Genomic DNA, 20652 nt, shown 5'->3' with positions numbered 1-20652 from the left:
GATCGGGGTTCAATTTCCCATCAGGACACATGCCCAGGTTGGGGGCTCGATCCCCAGTCAGGGGCATGCAGAAGGCAGCCGATCAATGACTCTCTCATCACTGGTGTTTCTATCTCTCTCTCTCCCTCTCTCTCTCTCCTTTCCTCTCTCTGAAATCAATAAAGATATATTTTTTTAAAAAAAATTCTTAAAAAAAAGACTATAGCTGGAGAAACCTGTACAGAGAGGTGTCTCGTTAATGCACACATCATGCCATAGAATCTTAGAATCAGAAGCGATGTTGAAGGTCATTTGGTTTAATCCCTTATCTAAGACATAAATCTCTCTGGTTCTCTGTTCTGCCACCACATAAACACCTGCCTACCTCCCAAGGCAACACATTTAGCATAATTGTTAGAATTGGTGCAAAATTCTTCCATTATATTGAGCCAAAAATACAGTACAACTACTCCATTGTCCCCAGTTCCCTGCCCCTTGGAGTCATGCGCATTCTAAGAGCTGTCTTCAGCATGATGGTTGTACTGCTGTTTCTAAGGACCTCTCCTTACCAACCCTTAACTGAGGAATGTCACTATTCTCATCATTTCGCTCTGCGGATATTTCTTTAAATTTTTTAAAAGAATGTGTTTAACTAGATGTATTTTTAACATAAAGCAGAATATAATCACCACCTCCAGGATTTGACATTAAAGTCAACTAATACAAGGAAGATTATAATAATTGGAATTGTTTCCTTGTTTTTGTGGTGAGTTTAGAGTATACAGGAGAGTGAAGTTGGAGTTATTTCATATTATCATGTTGGATCATACTGAGCATGCTATCACCAAAAATCCCTCATCCTTTTATTTTTTTAAATATTTGTTGAAATTAAATTCCATTCTGTAGGTATGTTCTTCTCCAGATCCAAAAATAGTGCTTTAAGTATTATCTCTATCCAATTTTATCTGACTAGATTTGATCTGTCATTGTAAACTATGAAGAAGAAAATTTTTATATTATTTCATGAACCGCTTTGTTAGGCATGCCATTTGTATTTACATTCAAGTAATATATCAAGGATAGGAAGCTCTTGTCTACTGGATTCTGCCACCGATCAATCCTATGAATCTATATAGATATAGCAGTTTAATTCATGAATTCGTTCAACAAAATGTTTTTGAGTATGTACTTTGTGACATGCATTGCTATGAGTACAGTGAACAAAACATACAAAGCCTTTACTCTCTAGAGCTTACATCCTAATGAATGGAGACAAACTATAAACAAATAAGAAACCAAAAGAAAAGTCAGAGAGAGACGAATAAATGTGCAGAAATTTGAAATAAGGTGATAGAGTAGAGAGTGACCTTGAGGAGGCTTTGGATTGAACTCTTATAACAAATGTGAGTTCACAGAAACACATCATTACACTTGCATATCTCTTTTTGTTCATGATATAGTGAAAGATATCACAAAAGCTAGAACTTGGAAGGCATTCAATAAATAAATGTCTATTGCCTGCAGAAAATGTCTGACTTCCAGTTATAACTGTTTTTGTAAACATTCACAAACTAAGAATATAGGCTATCATTTTCAGAAATTATCTTCCATTTTTTTGAAAAATGGAACATATGGCTTGCCTTTTTTCCTGGTAAATCTCGTATTTCCCATCATTTATAATAGTCTTGCAGTAGAAGTAGAAATTTCATCTGTTTTCAGACACAATTTATCTAGACCAGAAAAATATGAACTTACTTAGAACTAGGCAGTCTTTCCAGTTCCTCATCTATCTTAGGCTTTATGCATCTCTAAGACATATATAGCTTTTCCCTTTCAGTCTGAAAATCATTCTTGTTACCATAAGAGCTACATTTTAAGTTCACCATATTTCCTCTGTGTTCTTTTAACAATATTCTAATTTGGAACGTATTTCTTCTGCAGCATTCCAAGGCTTCCAGGTGTTAAACTAAATTCATTGCTTTCCCTTCCTTTGTTTAAAATTATGAATCACTCTAGTCAAGGTAATTATAACTTGAATAACAGACTGTAGTATTACAGGCTGGAATCACCATCAGCTAATCATAAAAGGCAGATCTGACCAGCCTGATCCCGAATCTAGCAAAAAATCCAGTGATACTTATTGTATCTCTCCATTTGTAATCTATGCTCTCAGTCAACATTCAATAAATATGTCTTAAATATCCACTATATGACAAGTGCACAGCAAAGGTTATGTTTAGGCAATGCTAGACTTTGCAACATACATATTGGATGTGACAGTGGGGATGGCAAGAACATACCCTTCTCCTTCAGAAAATGCTCCCCACCCCTATCCTATCCCCTGTTGCTGGTGGCTAAAGTTCTTCCACTTTAGTAAAGGCTCTAGTAATAAAGACCAATGAGACCTCAAAGTGAACTATATTAGTTGCCTGGGGAATCGGGGATTTGAACTCATGATTACATTTGAAGTAAAGGTGTTTCTCAGATTACACAAAACAAAAAGAGAACTCTGGTGAAGGGGCTCCCTTTCACTATGGCCAACTTCTCCTGCCAGAAGCATCAATGAGCAGAGACGAGAGCATCGCTCTAAACATACCTTTCCTGCTCTTCAGTGACATGCCTGCACTGTCTGAGTCAAAATTTCCCTAAGATGAAAGCTCAGCTGAGGGCCTGCTCCATTTCACAGAAGAAGATTGCCCAGACACCTCCCTTCCATCTGAATCATTGGCAGAGCACAATCTCTATAGTGATTTTTAAAACTGAAGTGGAAGAGTAGGAGAGGAAGAGATGATGGTGGAAGCTAAGAAGAAAATTTCCTGGATTTTTTCCCAGGACCCCTCTTCATGGCTAATTTATCCTTGTGTGTTTCTACCACTATAAATGTATAGCATTTATTTCCTTGTATTATATTTTTGTATTTTTGCCATCCCTATTAGCTTGATACATGTTTTAGGGGAGATATTTCATATTATTTTCAACACCTAATATCATCCTGGTAAGAACAGATATTCAGCAGATATTCAGCAGATATTTGACCTACATTGAAGTATTTAACTGAAAATTATGCTGATTCAGGGGACATGAAAACCCAAAATTTTAATTCCTCATGTACTGTCCATGTCTTAGATGTTAGAGACTCTCTTTCCCTTTTCAAGCAGCCCTAAACACATTTCCAATGAGTTAAGTTCCTAAAGTCACCTCCCTTCAATGAACTGAACTTTCAAGATTTGAACTCACGACCTTGAACCACTGTTGTTTTTTTTAAGTATGAATTAAACTGCGCAAGCCCCCACCCCCTCAATTAAAATGCAAAATTCTCCCAAGGGGTGAAAAAGAAGCTTTTGTCAATCGCTGATACTTGAGTGTAAATCATTGCTAAAATGAATCCAGAAAGCCTAGCTGGAGAAAAGCAAAGAGAATGGGACACAGCATAGGTTAGCAAAATGATGGAAGTGACAGACAGCAGGAATGGGAGAACCATGGAAAATCTAGAATCCCCAGAAAGACATCAAGAACTTTGTGGAGAAGGAGGAACAGTAAAAGACAGTGGGACAAACAGAAAAAAGGAAACAAGAAGATACATCTGTGTAGTTTCAGCTGTTTTAACATTTCACCTATGGCTGGCTTTTATGATTACTGAATGCTTGTTACTCTACCTACAAAATATATACAGAAATATTCCCTTTGCCTTCACTGCTATCACCTCCCAGGGCCACCATCACTTGCCTAGATTGTTGTAATAGCCTCTGAAGGTCTCCTTACTTCCCCTCTCACCTCTCAGAGTCTGTTCTTAACACAGCAGCCAGATAGATAAGACTGTTAGTTATCTACTCAAAACCCCCCAATTGCTTCCTGTCTTACTCAAATTAAAAATCAAAGACTTAGAAGTGGCCTGCAAGACCTCACAGCCTACAATAGCTCGCACTTACATCTCCCTCTGACACCCTCAGCTTCCCCTCACTCACTGGACTCTGGCCACGCAGGCTCCCCTGTTCATTGTACCTGCCAAACACTCTGGCCTCGGGGATTTTTCCTAACTATACTCTCTATGAATAACACCTCCTTGGATGTCGCCTTCTGAAAGAAACTTATCTTGACAGTACAATATTAATTTGTAACACCATCCCTTACCCTGCTATACTTTTCATCACCACATATGACCTCTAACACACAAGAAAATTTACTTATTTGAGGAGGGAGGTTATTGTTGATTGTTTCTGTTCCACCACAGAATAAAAACTTTCTGTGAGCAGGGGTTTTGGCTGTTTTATTTGTTGCGATATATCCTTACAACTTTGAAAAGTGCCTTGCACATAATAAGCACCCAGTACATATTTATTAAGTGAATGAGTGATTTGTTGGAACCCACATTAACTGTTTTAGCTCCTGGAGGTATATTTCATATTGCTCATTTCCCAGATTACATATGCATTAGAAGAAATGGCAGAAGTTACTTAGAGACTGTTGCCACCAAGTTTCCAGTGTGATATATTTAGAAATGCTTTGATGCCTTAAAGGAACGAGAGTTTATAAATAAAATACCAGCTAGAAGTTCATGAAATATCAAAAAGCTCCCAACTAATTCCTTAAATATGCTGTTTCCAAATAACTTTAAGGCCAACACAGGCACGCACCGTCTTGGGTGAGTGGGCAAATGTATGGAACATCATAATAACTCACTAGGAAAAAATCTAAACTATTTCATAAATAAAGGCAAAATATATTGGAACCCAAATACAACTCCATGGATTAATTTTGTGATATTAAGGCTTTCCCAACCTAGATGTTGATCCAAGAGTAGCCTAAGCAGCATCCAGGGAAATGTCCATCCTGTCTACTGCCATGATCATAATGATCATATTGTGAAATCATATTCTTAATTATATCTGAAATTAAAATACATCAGCTATATCAAACTAATGCAAATAGATTCAGAACCTTAATGTTCAATCTATGAAAAAGAAATATTAAACATAATTTGTACCTGAATTTATCTCAGCGTGCTCTACTGTTCCATTTTATTTTAATATCAAAGGCCAGCAGGGCCCAGACTTTGAACTAATGTCCTTCAAATATTCATGTTTTAATGTGATGGCCATTTGTATTCCAGGACCTCTATCCTTTCAGGATCTGGTACTAAGGGAAGCTGATCTATATCTGAAGCTCTTTGATTTCAAAGATAGCCCTATGTTCATATTAGCACCACAGTGGAAGGAACAAGACAAGAAACAATCTGTAAAGTCTGTAAAGGCATATAAGTTCTTTGATATCCCAAAGCTTTTGTCTGTTTTCTCCTATCAATCTATAAAATAATCTTAACAATTTAATAAAAACTAGTCAAACATCAAAAGAAACTGGAATAAAATTTATCTATTCCATAATCTACTTTAATGAACTTTTGTACTCAAGTTACAATTTCTGCAAATAATAGTTTGCAATAAAAAAATGTGCAGACTGATTTTTACCTGGGGAGATAATAGCAAGAAGCAAGGAAGAAATAAATGAACAATAGCATGTCTCAGAGGGTGACTAATTTTGCAGAAGTTATCATAAGTTTTATCTATTACAAGAAACATTTTCCTGTTTAAAGCAACAAGTAAAAATAGATAAATTATTATTTCTTCATATTTTCATATTTTAATTTACATCAAATTTATCATGCATTTCTATAAGCTTAATTTTTAACTTGGAAATAAAAAAAGTAAAACAAAATATAGGGCAAATGCTTTAATACTGGGAGCAGTAAGTGAGCTGTGGAAAAACAAGTCTTTAACAAACTTGATTTTAGGACAAAAAAGGCCTTGACTTCATCAAAAGTCCCTCTGGGCTGATCCTCCTCCAACTCTCTCCAAAATCAGGACAGAACATGAACAAAGCAAAGTGAACCACAAACAGAAACACTTAGAAGAAGCCTCTAGAGTACAATCACTTTTCATAAAGGTAATGAATGATTTAAGTAAATGGTAATGTGGTTTAAGAAACAATTGTTAATAAATTCAGGGAATGGTAATGTTCAGATCACCAGGTTTTTTTAATGCACCACAAATGAATCCCATAATCACACATATGTTAAAATGATAATCACTAGGTCACTTCACCTCAAATAAATATGATTTTCAAATTCAGAATTGTAAAAACAGTTAGATATTCTCTATCCCATTTTCTTTGAAAGTTTAAAATACAAGGATTTAATAATCTCTAAATATACATTTTTAAATGACCCAAATATTATATAAATTGATCATTCTTATCATTATTCCATAATAATAATGATTTCCTTCATGATAATTGTTAAATAAGGCTAAAATAATAATTAATACAAGTTTTCATTTTGTAGCAATAAAGCATAGTAATAAAGAAAATGGCTTCAAGAATCACTAGACTTAAATCAATTACATCAGCCCACCACCACAAGATATGTGACCTGGCCAAGCTATTCACTGAACTTCAGTTTCCTGATGTATAAAATGGAAAAAATAATATTACCAACCTCATATGGTCATAAAAATTAACTGACATAGTCCCTTTTAATTAATTTTTAACAATTTTGTATAACTACTAGGATATTTCTTGATTCACAGAAAGCATTTGCTATCTGTTACTGTAATCATGATTACTATTACCATCACTATTCGATGGTAGGCCAATCTTATGTCTCCACCTATATTCCCCTGTCATCATCTTCTATGTATGTGGGCAAGTTACTTAACATTTCTAAAGTATCAACTCCTTTTCTCTTCATTAAACGAAATGCTAAATATTTCCACAGGCCTGATATTTATAGTAACTATATCTTATAATAATATTTTTATTATATCAAATTCAGCACACGATTATATGTAATCTGTATTATACTATGTTAATATTTCCTTATACTTGTTTTCTAGCTTTATTGTAGATTTAATAATTCTATATAGTTTCTCCATATTATGTATATGTCTTTTTTTAATGAATAAAAATTTTTAAGACAGAAAATTCTCTTACGTTCCTTATACACACACACACATGGGAGCACATTTATACACATGGTGTTAAATACATGCATTTTAAGTTGAATTATATTGGAACATCATTAACAAGAGCATGTGGGTTGATTTACCTTTTCCATCTTAAGTTTATCATTCAAACAGAGTTGAACACAATCTCTATGGAACTTAGAAGCTCTAAAACTGTGTTATTTCAATGCACCAAATTGAAAATCCCAATTCCCTCTTGATACAAGCACCTTCATAATTTTATTGTATTTATATAACAGTGACCAAATTCTGGGTGTATAATATCCACATTTTAAATTATCTGAAAATAGTTGGGAAGCAGGCATGCTCTAGAGCAGGGTTGCCTTCCTCCAGAAGAAATGAACTCTATGGGTCACCCCTTCAAATATTTCCCTTCTCATACTAAAATAAACACCAGTTTCTGCTCAGTGGGGTGCTTCAGAGCATTTAAAAGCCAATATTTCTCCTTTCTTAATTCTATTTTCTTATACACAGCCTATCTATTCTTTCTGTGTTTCATATAATTACTTCATTTTTAGTGTTTATTATAAATCAAATCACTTTCATATATAAAGGAAATTTCTATTCCCTTTTGCCCTACATGTATATAGCTAAATCCATATTGATTTAGCGTGAGGTGTGAAGAGCAATAAAGAAATCAGTCTGGTAGAAGGGGGAAAAATTAATAATGAATGATGACAAATAATAAGTGAATGATGGCAAAGGAAACAGAAAGTTTTAAAATTGGCTTGGCAAGAATACGGGCCTCGATCTAAGATAATATTCCATTTTACACTAACCCTGCCTGCTATTCTATCAGTATAGGATATTTTGATGGATAATTGAGTCCATATTATCAAATAAGTAGAAATGTATCATATTCCCAAATCTCAACTAGCTGCTTTAAATTCTATCTTTGGAATCAATGATATAACTCATATTATGCCTGAAGCTATAACTATAAGAAGTTATAATAGGAGGGTTTGCAAAATCAAAGAGTTTCACAGAAACATGCACAATTTTAGACAGACTATGATTCATCTCCACATTCAGATATACCAAATCCTAGCGAGCCCCACCCCCACCCTTGCACTTTCTCTACTTCCCTGTAGGAACAAAATGTCATAATTACTGATTTTCCCCCCTGCAAAAAAAAAAAAAGAAAAACTTCTTCCATATTTCAAAATAAGCATGCACCATGCAACGTGCAAAAAAATACCTTGGGTTTCTTATTTTCAGGGTCTGTTGACATGGAAAATGCACAAGGTGAAATCGGCTCCTTGTTTCTTGTTAGAGAGGTGGGAGGTGATGGGGTTGAAGCAGGTGCCCTATGGTCACATATTGAGCTTTCTGATTTCCCAAGTCTTGAAGGCAAGGTGCCAATGCCACAATTTGGGTGCAGTGCTGAAAGACTGGGCTGGAGCGCCTGGGTGGGAAGATTAGCATGAGGGAGAGGGGAGGACCCCAGCTTGGGAAGAGAGGCAGATCTAGCACCGGGGACAGGCCGTGAAGGAGGCACGGAAGGATTCTGCCCTTGGCCGGAGAGCTGTGGTGCTGCTCGCTGGGATCTGTGTATCAGGTCGGAAAGGGTTGGGGAAGGATGGAAACTCTTCTCTGGAGAGGGGAGTGTGGCTCTTTGGTTAGTGGGAAATGAGGAAGGTAACGGAGAGGAGGCTGATGCAGAAGGATATGTGTAGATATCCCTGGGCTTTTCTGGACCCCTGAGGTCAGAACCCCTTTTGCTCTCCCAAGAAAAAGGAGAAAAGCTTCGTGGAGCAGGAGGAAGACCTACAGGGCTCGTATTTGTTTGTAGCAGGGAGGGGGCTGGATTGCTCTTCAAAGAAGTGGATGATGGTGTTTTCTCTACCTTCAAAGAAGCAAGGCTGCTGCTTTCATGTTTTGTGGGAGAAAGGGGGAGCGCCTGAGAAAGGGGAGCAGACTGGGTGAAAAAAGGTAAGCGGAAGGATGGCTGGCTAAGTTCAGGACCCTGGTGTCCCCTTTGCTCCGGAGACCCAGCTCTCAGTGAGCAACTTGAGAGAGATTTTTTAGGCGTGGATGGGGTTTGCTTTATTTTTTGATCAAGTGTGAGTGTGGATGAAGCCAGGGAGTTGAGAGAGAAAGTGGGACAGGATGCGGGGGACAAGGGTCTCTGATGAGAAGGGTTTGACTTGAGGATGGCGGTGAGAAGAGAAAGCCGGGAGGGCACCGGGGATTTCAACCCTGATTTTGAGAGATTTCCACTAGATGACACTGGGCTACAGATCGTGGAAGAAGAGCCATGGAGAGAGGAGGTAAATGGTTTTGGGCTTGGAGAGAGGGAGTGCATGACTATGCGGACGGGTATGTAGGAGGCTGAATTCGACTTCAGAGGAGCAGTGGAGGGTCGTGGAGATGTTCTCAGGCTTTCCCCGGGGCTAAGGCCATGCGAGACTGCTGTCGTCTTCCTCAGCTCATCCAAGGCCAGTCCAGGTCCTCGACCTGCTTCGCTGGGACTGGATAAATTAGAACCTGGTAACGGAGTGGAATGGGGAAACTGTGACGTCGAGGAGGCGCCCTTCGGTGCAAAAAAGGGTGAAGAGTGAGCGGCAGTTTGAAAATACGTGGCTGTTTCTTCCACCAGGGCCCCACTGCCATCCAGCCGCCTAGTGTGCGACTCCTGCAGGACAGAGGCTCCCTCGAGGCCAACGGGCCCGGGTGGCGGTGGCTGATTAGTTGGAGAAGCAAAGGAGAAAGCAGGTGGTTTACAGGCAAGCTGCTCAGAGGTAGTGGAAGAAGAAGTTAACTGGAGGAAAGAGAAATAGACAGATTGTAACAGGACATTATTTGTGAAACTATCAAAATATTCTTGGCACTTGTGTGTTTATGCAACCAGTTCTATTAGTTTACATGAAAGAGGCACCTTACACCTCGGTAAGAATGGAAGAAATTCTGTTTTGCTGATGAGGCATTGTTTTGAATTTGAAATAAAATATAAATAAACTGTGAGGTATTGTATACCAGGATTATATATGTAGTCCCCAGAATGAGCGTCAATATTAAATTGTATTTGCATATTTCCATTTAGAAAATAATTCATTGACAAAAGCTAAAAGAGTTATCTTAATCTGGAACTGTGTGATTTGAAAAGATTTAAATCACCATCAATATAAATTTCAAAATTCACCTTGGGGGGAAAAAATAGATTTCCTCCCATTGTAAGAATATAAATCATAATATAATAATAATGACTACAATCCTTAAAATTTTTTAACATATTCAAAGTTTGAAATTCTAAAAATTTGGACTACTCCTACATATTGTGAACCTAAAAAAATGCCCAGAATTCAAACATCAGCATACAATGATAAACAGTGAGAGAGTGAAAGCAAAGTCCAAAACAGAGAGGGAATTTTAGCTCACAAGCAATATTTCCCCTAATTTCTTGCCAGGATGAACACATAACAAAGGACTTGGTTATACTGAAAGGAATACGTATTCTTTCATATAAAGGAGTCCAGAGTACTTTACAAATGTAATATGCCTGATACAATGCAACCCATCAATTACACACAAAATAAAAAGAAAATAAAGAAATTATGTGTCCTTGTCAAGAAAGGTTAGGGATAGCCTGTGAAATAATGGGGTATATGTATTCCTGTGCTCCTTTAAAAATCACCAGTACTTGAAAACAAATATTGAAATTATAAGTGATTCTAAAGTCAAATCATTTAAACACAGGTTTTCTTTTAAAACGATTGATTTTATTCTATTAATTCATAAGAGAAAGGAAACTACTTGTGTCTGATAAAGAATTTAGGGAATTAATGAATATTTATTAAGTGATATTATATGTATATATTTTTTGCATTACATAGCAGGAAAATGTATAACCATAATATTTAAACATAATAAAAGGTTGATTTATAAATTCAGTAAAAGATAGTTCTTGGTTTTGCTTAAGGTGTCCATCTTAAGGTGTCCATCAGCTCTAATGTAAAGACCTTCATATCATAGAGTTTTGAGTTCTAAAAATATTTAAAACTAATAAATTCAAACAACTCACCTCAAACTTTCAAGTTGCTGAGCAAACATACTCAAAATATTCATTTCTTTTTATATGTAAATTCACATGTGTAGTTGCCACACAGAATTCTTGCCCCAATAAATAATATTTGAGTATCCTGGCATAACCCAGAATATCTGAAAATGAGGGATAACTGAGAAAATGAAGCAGAATTCAATCAAATTGAGAAAGAAAACTCAAAAATGCCCTCATGTAAGTTTTACTTAGAAACAATTCTGCTTAGCTGTGGTTATGCAACTGTTTCATGTGGTTAGCCATAAATGAAAAGTCTCCTCTTATTCTTTCTAATGATGGTCTCTCTTCACAGAAGGAATGAAGACATTTCAAGACCCAGTAAGGTGGCTTTTCATATTATGCCACAGCTTTTGGTAAAGAATTTTATAAATTAATAATAGAGCCCAAAAATCTCATTATCTTTTCAGTCATGTTTCCAAATAACTTCAATTTATATGACAAACATTAATTTATCCTGATTATCCATCAAAGTATCATGACAAAATCATAGGGCTATAATTTTGAGGGTCTTGTTCAGAAGAAAATGCTATTCCCTCAAACTTCCTCAAGAGTATAGATTCTAATTACCAAATTTTCTACTGCATTAAGTCATATTTTATCTAATATAAGTAACTCAGAATTTTATTGTACTTTTTAATAGTTGATTTTGAAGAACTTCTAAGAGAAAAACTCTGAAAATCTATGAATGTTTATTGTCTAAATTAATCTACATATGTTATAATTTCCTATCCACCATATTAATAGCCATTTGTAATATACTTGTTTAATTTGCAAATACACCCGGATATTATTCTAGTTTATACCAATATAAAAATGTGGCACCAGAGTTCTAAAGAATGCATTTCTTAATGAAAAATGTTTTTTGCCCCGAGTTCCTCTCATCAATAAGTTTTTAAAATGAGGAGCTAAGGTCATGAATTTTACGCAGAAAGAAAGAATGAATACCTGTAAAATGCTCAGTCAAGCAGCCCAGACTAGATGTTACCTCTTCCCTGTAAATCCCTTGCTTCTCTATGGATGTCTGTAAATTAGTTCCATCCCTTCATTCTCTCCCATTAATAACTCCTCGTGCTGTTTGTTACTGATGCTCTAATTCCTTCTCCCTCAAACCTGCTCTCCTTTTCCACTGTTAATTTCTAACCTGATCTTTGTTGATTCCTTTGTTTCTCAGAGCTGCCCGACTATGCACTCCAGCCTGAAGCCCCCCTCTGATTCCTTGAGCCCTTTACCACACACCTCCTCCAAAGTCATTCTCGAAACTCTCTTTTCCTAGAAAGACTATCCTGAACTCTGGAAAACATTCACAATAATCTCAGTAACAGAGGATGCTTGCAATGCTCTGCTGTCATCAGCTTTCTCTCCTGTTCTGAACAATAGATCTTCCAAAAAGTTAACACTCACTACAAACCCTTTTCCCACCATCCCCTCACTGTACTCAACAGACAACCTAGATTCCTTTTCTCCAAGGAAAGCTGAGATTACCAGGAAAATCCAATTTTTTGGATCTACCCTCATTTTCCTTTATTCTAGAAAAATTATGACTTTTCACTTTTTAAAAGGTAAATTTTCTCTGTGTACTCAGAGTCACAGAAGCTCCTGTTTTCTTAGGGATCACATTTCATCAGTTATCTTTTTATGCTATATATTCATCCTTTCTTTCTTTTTTTTCTTTTTTTTACTAGCTTTCTTAACCTAACATAAATATAAAGCGGAATTCTTCCAATCTTTAAAAACATAATAATACCATTTAAGGAATTGTAAGAATTTCCACCATTCTCTAGTCTTTTCATCGAAGAGGCAAAGTCCTTTTCTTCACCCCTTTGTCTCAACTGGCCATATAATTTGTTTTGGTCAGTGGAACATTAGCAAATGTGATAACAGAAGCAGAGGCTAGAAAAGCAGTGAGCTTACTAAGGCTTGCTGAGTGCAGAACATGGCCATAGTGGGAATGAGCCCAGCTAGCCTGCTGGGAAATGCAAGACTACATCTCAGCTAAAGAGCCACCAAGCAGCTAACCACATACCAACCAACCCAGCAGCCAATCGCAGACACATAAGTGAACAACAGCAAAGACCAGCTGAGCCTGACCCAGACCTGCAGAACCGCCTGGCTGAACCTGGCCAAACTGCTGACTGGCACATTTCTGAGCTAAATAGAAGGGTGCTGTTTATAAATGCTAAATTTTGGCATGGTTTGTTAAGTAGCAAAAGCTAATCAGAAATGTGTGCACACACGTACACGAAGATCTTTGTGGATCCTGTCTTTCCCATAGTTACAGGCCCATGCTGTTTTCTTGGCAGTTATATCTGTACCATACAATCACTGTATTGATTTCCTTTTTGTGGCCAACACACCCAAAAGTGACTTCCCAGAATCCTGTTCTTATATAATCTCCTCCTCTTGAGTATAAATGGAAGCTGTGACTTGCTTCTAACTAATAGAACCTGGCAGAGATGAAGAAATTTTTCAGATGTAATTAAAGTCCCTCATCAGGTGACTTGAAGTTAATCAAACAGGAGATTATATCCTGTGTGGGTATTACCTAATCAAGTGAGTTCTTTAAAAGTGAATCAAAAGGTTAGAGATCAAAGTAACAGAGAAAATAAATAGAACAAACATGTTTTTTTTTAAACCACTAAATTTATGGAGATCTGTTATTCGGCAATGGAAAACTAATACACTTCCCACTGGCTTCTGAACAGTTCCCCACCCCCACTCTTCTACAGACACTGTTATCCATGTCTACAATGATTTATCATTTCCTAAACCCAACAGGCACTTAAATCCTTTATCTTTTCTGATTTCTCCCTGGAATCTGACACTTCCAATCTCTCCCTCCTTTTTAAAACTGCTTTATCTTTGGCCTCTATTTCATCACTAGGTACTTCTCTGTCCCTGTCTGTTTCTTATATGTTGGTACTTCTCGGCCCATTCTCAGAAATGCCTAGGCACTGCCTGTGGGCCCAGAAAACTTGCACTTAATCTTTTACACTTCAGCTCACACAATGTGAACCTTTCCTGAGGTTCGAGGCTGATTTAGGTGTCCTCCCCCTACATTTCCCTTTGCTCCCTGAACGTGTTACCTTTCATTGTCATTGTTTTCAGGTGCATTTGTTTTTCAAGTTCCTTGAAGGTAGGCACTGTGCCTTTTAAGTTTATTCCCCTAGTGTCTAGTGCATGGCATATTGCCTTCCTGCAGGAATGAAGAAGTAAAGTGTCCTGTAGATGTAGGAACAAAAGTACACAGAACAGGGACATAATGTCTCCTTAAAGAAGGCCTCATCACCTCCCTCTAACTCTGCTATAGACTCCAGGCAGTGAGAGTGGGTAGGAGGTGGAGAGAACAGTGACTCTGATGGCCAATTCAGTCTTACCTCACCAGAGAGGAAGAAAATTTAAGTTCTGACATCAAGTCAGGAGACCCTCCTTTTTAAAGGCCCCATCATCTTCCTGCAACTTGATTTCCCACAAATGTCCTTCCTCTGTCCCTTGAGCTGATGGTACAAATGATGTTCCAGCCAGAGGAAGCAACAGGCCACCAGGAAGGTGAGAGCCTGGGGCCTCCCACTGAGTCAGAAAAATTCTAAGTGTGTCCAGTCTCCCTCACCATAGATGGTGACAAAAACATTAAGAGGACAGAATCATATCCTCACCCTAAACCAGAAGGGAAATGGGAAGGTGTCAGTGGGAAGATCACTAGAGAAAGGTGGTTAAAAAAATGAAATCAGCACCTGGTGATTTTACTCAAAGGTCAAAGGGAATATATTCAATATTGTGGTGAAAAATTTGCATGGTGACAGATGGTTACTAGACTTTGGTGTGGTAATCACACTGTAAGGTTTAATCTCTATATTACACACCTGAAACTAATATAATATTGTATGCCAACTATACTTTTAAATTCAAAAACAAATAAATATATTTTTAAAAATCATTTGGTCAGGAACGTGTCTAACAAAAGAATGAGGGCCTTTACATTTTTAATCATTACAACTGCCTCAAGGCAATTATAAGATCGAGAGGGCCCTCCTAGAATCTGAGTCACCACATGGATCACTTCTCACCTACTTGAGCAAGCCAGACTCTCTCTTTGTTTTCTTCACTGTCTAACCCCATGTAGCTCTGCTCAGCATGCAGCTAGAGTGTTGTCCAGATGATGGTGAGGTGCACATTACTTCCTGGCATCTTAATATAAATGCCATTTTTCAGGAACTACTTCTGTCATTCTAAGCTAGTCCTCCCAGCAGTTAGCAGAATCCAACATAGACGTTTAACCTACCAGCTTTTTTCAAAGTCTTCAATCTTTAACTCTCTAAAGCTGAAAGCTAGGTATGGATGATTTGTTTTAATAAGTAAAATATGGAGCAAGAGCTAAATTATGAGGCAGGAGTCCTCGGCTCTCTTTCATCCTCTGTGACACTTTTCTCTCAGCTATGGGTTAAGACAGTTCATATAATGACCTCTATTCCCTATTTATATCATAGGGGTAATGTGAAACAGAGGATCATTCATTCATTTATCCACTCATCAGGCACTTTCAAAGCACCTACAAGTGTCCCAGACATTGTGTTAGGTGATGGGGACCAGAAGGCAGGAAGGTGTTTTTTTTGTCATGATGAGGCTCACAAATATACTGGAACAACAGAGACATATAAAGGCTATTATCATACAATGTGTTGGAATGAATAGAGTATTTCATTATAACATTGAGGCCCCAGGGGTATAATGAAGATTTCTATGTCTGATGCCCTATCCAAATGCTTAATTGTTATCCCTTTTTCATGGATCCATGAAATCTAGGTACTTAATAAATATGTGAGCTAATGACCAAATCTCCCAGAATTTTATGTAAGAACCTCCTTCATTTGACCTCAGCTAGTTCTTCTGTTCTTATTCTCCATGTCTCTCCTCAGTTCTTACATACAAGCTACATTTGAACCAAAAATTAACACCTCTCCCTCCTCACATGCTCCTCACTCTGTACCCCAAAGTATGCTGCCTTCTTAGACTTCTTAAATATAGTAAATTACTTGTCAAGAACTTATCATGGGCCAGGAACTGTTATGAACAGTTTATGTATAAATATAAATAAATATATGAAATCTCATTATATTTATAATATATAATTTCATTTGATCTTCATAAAAGAGGTTGATATAATCACCCCATTTTGCAAATGAGAAAACTAAGGTTTATGATTACAAGTAATTACCCAGAAGAGCATGGCCAGTCAGTTGCCTGCCTCATTTTTATTTTTCCATATAATCCCTTCAATGCACGACCTCCCTTTCCTCATCATCTATCCATTCCTCAACTTAATTTGTGCCCCTGCCACTTCACTCATACTGTTCTCATTAAAGTCACCAAATAACCTCCTAATTTTCAGATTTAGAAAACTTTGAGGGCCATGTTTTATTGAACTTTGTTTTATGTTTTATTTTTCCTTGTATTACATTTATAATATTTTATATTATATTAAATTTTATTTTAATAAATAATATTATATGATATTTTAATAAAAGGTGCCAGGTACCTCTCCTGTAGCTGAACTGGTCAGATGTTAGGGAACCTCATTTGGCTCTCCTAGAGTAGGAGAGAGCACAGAGGAGGTGTGGCTCCAAGTAGGAGATGGGGGGCAAGGCTCTAGGGGCTGACCTGGAAGAGTGAAAGGGCTCCCATATTCTGAATTGAGACTGTGGCCAGGTCAGACCCCATACCCCTGGCCTCATCCCTCCACATCTTCTGATCCTGATAATCCTCACTAAGGAGAGAGGTTGCCCTTCCTACCTTACAGGGGACACATTTCCCTTAGAGTCTCCTAGTGTTTCATATCCAGCTATGTCAGCAAAAGGCCTCTGATCCTTTCCTCAGATTTAACCTGGGTCTTTTAAATCTCCCAACTCACCCGTCGTCCCTAACCAAACATCAGCACATATTAACCTGGCTGTCCACTTGGCAGAATTACTTGCTAGCATACAGTAAGACAACCTGGCAAGGCAGCAAGAAACTATGAAAGTACAATGTTGTAAAGAAAAGCATCCCTCTCCACGAGGTCTCTCAGCATAAAAGAGAACAATTGTGCTTCATATTTGATAACCTTAGTTCAGTACTCAAAGTACTTCACACTGCCAGAAAGTTACTATTTATTACTATATTATTATTATAAAAGTCATCAGTTATTTTTCTGTATTCCCAGGTTGATATGATTGATACTAGATTTATCTGAGTTCTACAAAATAATTACTGAGCAACCTTTAAAAAACCAATTAATTTAATTAAATATTATGTATTTAGGTATTTGAGCTGGTTCATAGACTACTCTTTTGGTGAAAGTCCCTTTAGTTTCCATCGCATGAAGCCCTCTCTCTAGCTTCTTCGGTCCCTTCTCAGTCTCTTTCAGTGGCTTCCCTTCTCTCATAGGCCCTTTATGTTTTCCTGTTCCCTGACTTGTATCTTATGCCTTCTTGTTCTATGTTGTTTCCATAAGTAAATATCTCCATTCTCATTACTTTAATTTATGCAGCAAATACCTCTGGTCTCCCAGATCTCTTCTATGTTCCAGATTCACACCCCCACCTTCCTTTTAGATATCATCATGCTATGCTAGCAAGACATCTCATCTCAAACTACCCTTGGATGCCTTACCTCTTCCTATCCCTTCCCAAGACATGTTATTCATTCCCCAATTAATCCAACATTCATCCAGTTTCTTGGTTATAAATTTCACGCATTGTTGATTTTCCTCATATAGTGTCAATAAAACAATTCAGTTAACTCTACCCCATAAGTTTCTCTTTTTATTCCCATTATCATTGTCTTAACTCCAGATTTTATTATAGGTCTTTCAGACAAATCACTCTGTGTCCGTATGTGTATATTCACCTCTCTTGGAACTCTAATACTGTCCCTGGGTAAGACAATTCTGACACCTTTACACCAATATTCAAAAACATTACTTTTTTTCTGAATTTTATTTATGAGGATTTTAATTCAACTGTTTACATAGCATTTTTACTCTTGACTTACACTTTAAAATTTAAATTCTACATACCACTACAATAAAAACATTTGGAACAAAAATACACTCAACCCAATATTTATACTATTATTCAAGATAATACAGTAACTACTATAGGGAACAAAATGTTCAATAGAAATGGATTTAACAGGATCTTTACCTATAAAGACTTTACTGTCTGTTAGGGAAGATAAGGTACGAATCTTAATAGTTATAATACATGCTGTAATAGGATAATTATAATAAAAAATGTTCAGGAAAAAAAGCTATCAGAATTAAATTGAGGGAGAGTTTGCTTTCACTGAAAGGACTAAAGTAGACTTTACGAAGAAGTCAATATCTGAGAAAGAACTTCAAGGACGTAAACTTCTAAATATTTCTCTGTTCATACACCTTATTGAACTTCACCTATGTTCAAGACACTGCACTGGATAGAGAAATAAACAAAAGACAGACTTTGACTTCAAGTTGTTCTCAGTCTAGTGAGGAAAAAATATAAAATCAATTATTATAACAAAAGGATTATTAAATCAAAAGGATTATATTGAAGGTTTTCTAAAAATGTTACAAAACTATAAGAAAAATGACAAAGATCAAGGAGAAAACTTAACCCATCTCCAAATCCCTTTGTCTCTAGGAAAAGGTGCTACTTGAGCTGAGCTTAGAGTATCAAGTAGCCCAGGCCAAAACAGCCTTGGGCCTGGGGAATAAAGAAGCATTATACACAGAGGAGTCAAGGGCTCAGGTATGGAAAGGTATGAACATTGGTGATAATTTAGGGGAGCTAAAGAAAAGAGATACAAGATATGGATAGAAAATAACATTTAGCTTAGGTTATGAAAAGGTTAAAGTAGATTCACTTTTACCAGGTTGGTCAGAAAATCACTTAACTGCATTTCTGATTGAAAAATTGATGTTGCTGGCACCAAGTAATCCAGTCATGGGAAAGTCTTTAGACTTTTTACATTAAACTTCTACTACTGACTGCATTAAACTTCTGAGAGTGGCTTCTTTCGTGCTCTGGTTATTTCTCTTTAGTTTAAATTTGTGGGTAATAGTCATCTTATTTTGAATTCATCTCATTTTTATTTCATGATGGCATACTATTCATCACTGAAATGAATTATTAAGGAAAATGGAAACAGGAATAATGGCTATTCCCAAACATTTCAGGATCCAGTAATCTTCCATTAATGATAATCATCATATTCAGCCACTACTAGGGAATTAGGTTGAGTTTTGCCTTTTCATTTAGAGCTCTAATAACATAAACTATAATCTCCTAACTAAGCTTTGTTGGCAAAAAGATTCCAAAGTGTATGTTTAGACTCCAGTTTGACCTCTATATATTTAGTCACATGAAAACAAAATAAACAACCAACTTGGGAAGAAATATATCAATTGAGGAAAAGAGTGCATTAAAAAAAAAAAAAAAAAAAACCCACAAAATATCTTCATTAAGAATAGTTTTCTTTATTTATATCTGATATCATTACATCTACATATTCTCCTTCAAAGGGGCCCCATCAAACTACCGCCATTGACAATGGAAACCCCCACATCTCCTACTTGGTATTCCATCACCTTTCCTGGGGCAACAAAAAATGTATAAGCCTATCACCACTTACTGAGAACATGTTTGATTATGTGATTAGAATATTTCCAATAACTACCTGAGAATAAACTTCAAGAAGAAATATATGTTTTAGTCCAGTAGACCTGAGTATGGATAGCCCTGTGAGAGTCTTCTATCACCAAAAGGCCACATCCTAGATGCTTGAAGGAGATATGAATACAGCATCAGGAAGCCAGTGAAGGCTGAAGACATAAAGATGGGGTGGCACCAAAAATAAGATGCCTACTCCACAGTTTTGCATAGATCCTAGTAGCACCAAAAGGCCAACTCACCAATAAAAGTATTCTCCCAACTACTTTGGGATGCTTACAAATGCCTGGTGTGGTAGACCCTAAATAGAACATCTTAGTACAGACTCATGTTGTCAAGGGCAACTCCCCATCCACTATTTACTCCAAAGCCAGTCTCTGCATTCCTAACATTCTGCCTACACCTTGTTAAAGTCATCTTATAATTTCATTACAACAAATAGACAGTCAATGGCAAAATCTCCCTATTTTTTCCTTCAAAATCCCTCCCTAACTTTCTTTCCTTGACATTTCTTCCTTGCCATCACAAACATGGGTCTTCTCCTACTGTACCAAAGGCTCTCCACCTTAAAGAAACCTTTCGTTCTGGCTGCTAAGTTTTGGGATGGGATCTTCTCATCCCACCCTGGAGGTTTCCAGGACCACAGTAGATACTTCCCTTAAGACACACAGCTGAGAATTATTTTCCTTACACACTCTTATTTCCTAGTATACCCATTTACTACTCTTTTCCTAGTAAAAAGTAACTTGTCTATATCTCAAATCCAGTTGATGTCCTAAGAAACTCCCACTATCAGCCTTCCCGGAATTGTTCAAAAGGAAGAAGCAATATTTCCAGAAATCCACTCCAGCTAAATGTTTTACATTTTTTCTTCAGTCAATTCACAGTATAATTGTATAATTCTTTTTGTCTTATA

General features: G+C 36.9%; 1 protein-coding gene across 1 annotated transcript in view; it reads right to left on the bottom strand.

Annotated features, from left to right (window-relative positions):
- Window positions 1-20652, bottom strand: part of MLIP (muscular LMNA interacting protein) — a 203948-nt gene that overhangs the window by 78721 nt on the left and 104575 nt on the right. Inside the window, exon 4 of the mRNA XM_016198059.2 lies at window positions 8194-9756. Within this exon, the coding sequence (XP_016053545.2) occupies window positions 8194-9756 (1563 nt within the window). The remainder of the gene's footprint in view (window positions 1-8193; window positions 9757-20652) is intronic.

This window comes from Miniopterus natalensis, chromosome 5, assembly GCF_054644295.1.
Source record: "Miniopterus natalensis isolate mMinNat1 chromosome 5, mMinNat1.hap1, whole genome shotgun sequence".
Classification (NCBI taxonomy): Eukaryota; Metazoa; Chordata; class Mammalia; order Chiroptera; family Miniopteridae; genus Miniopterus; species Miniopterus natalensis.
The sequence above is the reverse complement of the archived record's forward strand: the minus strand, read 5'-3'. Positions and strand labels throughout refer to the sequence as shown.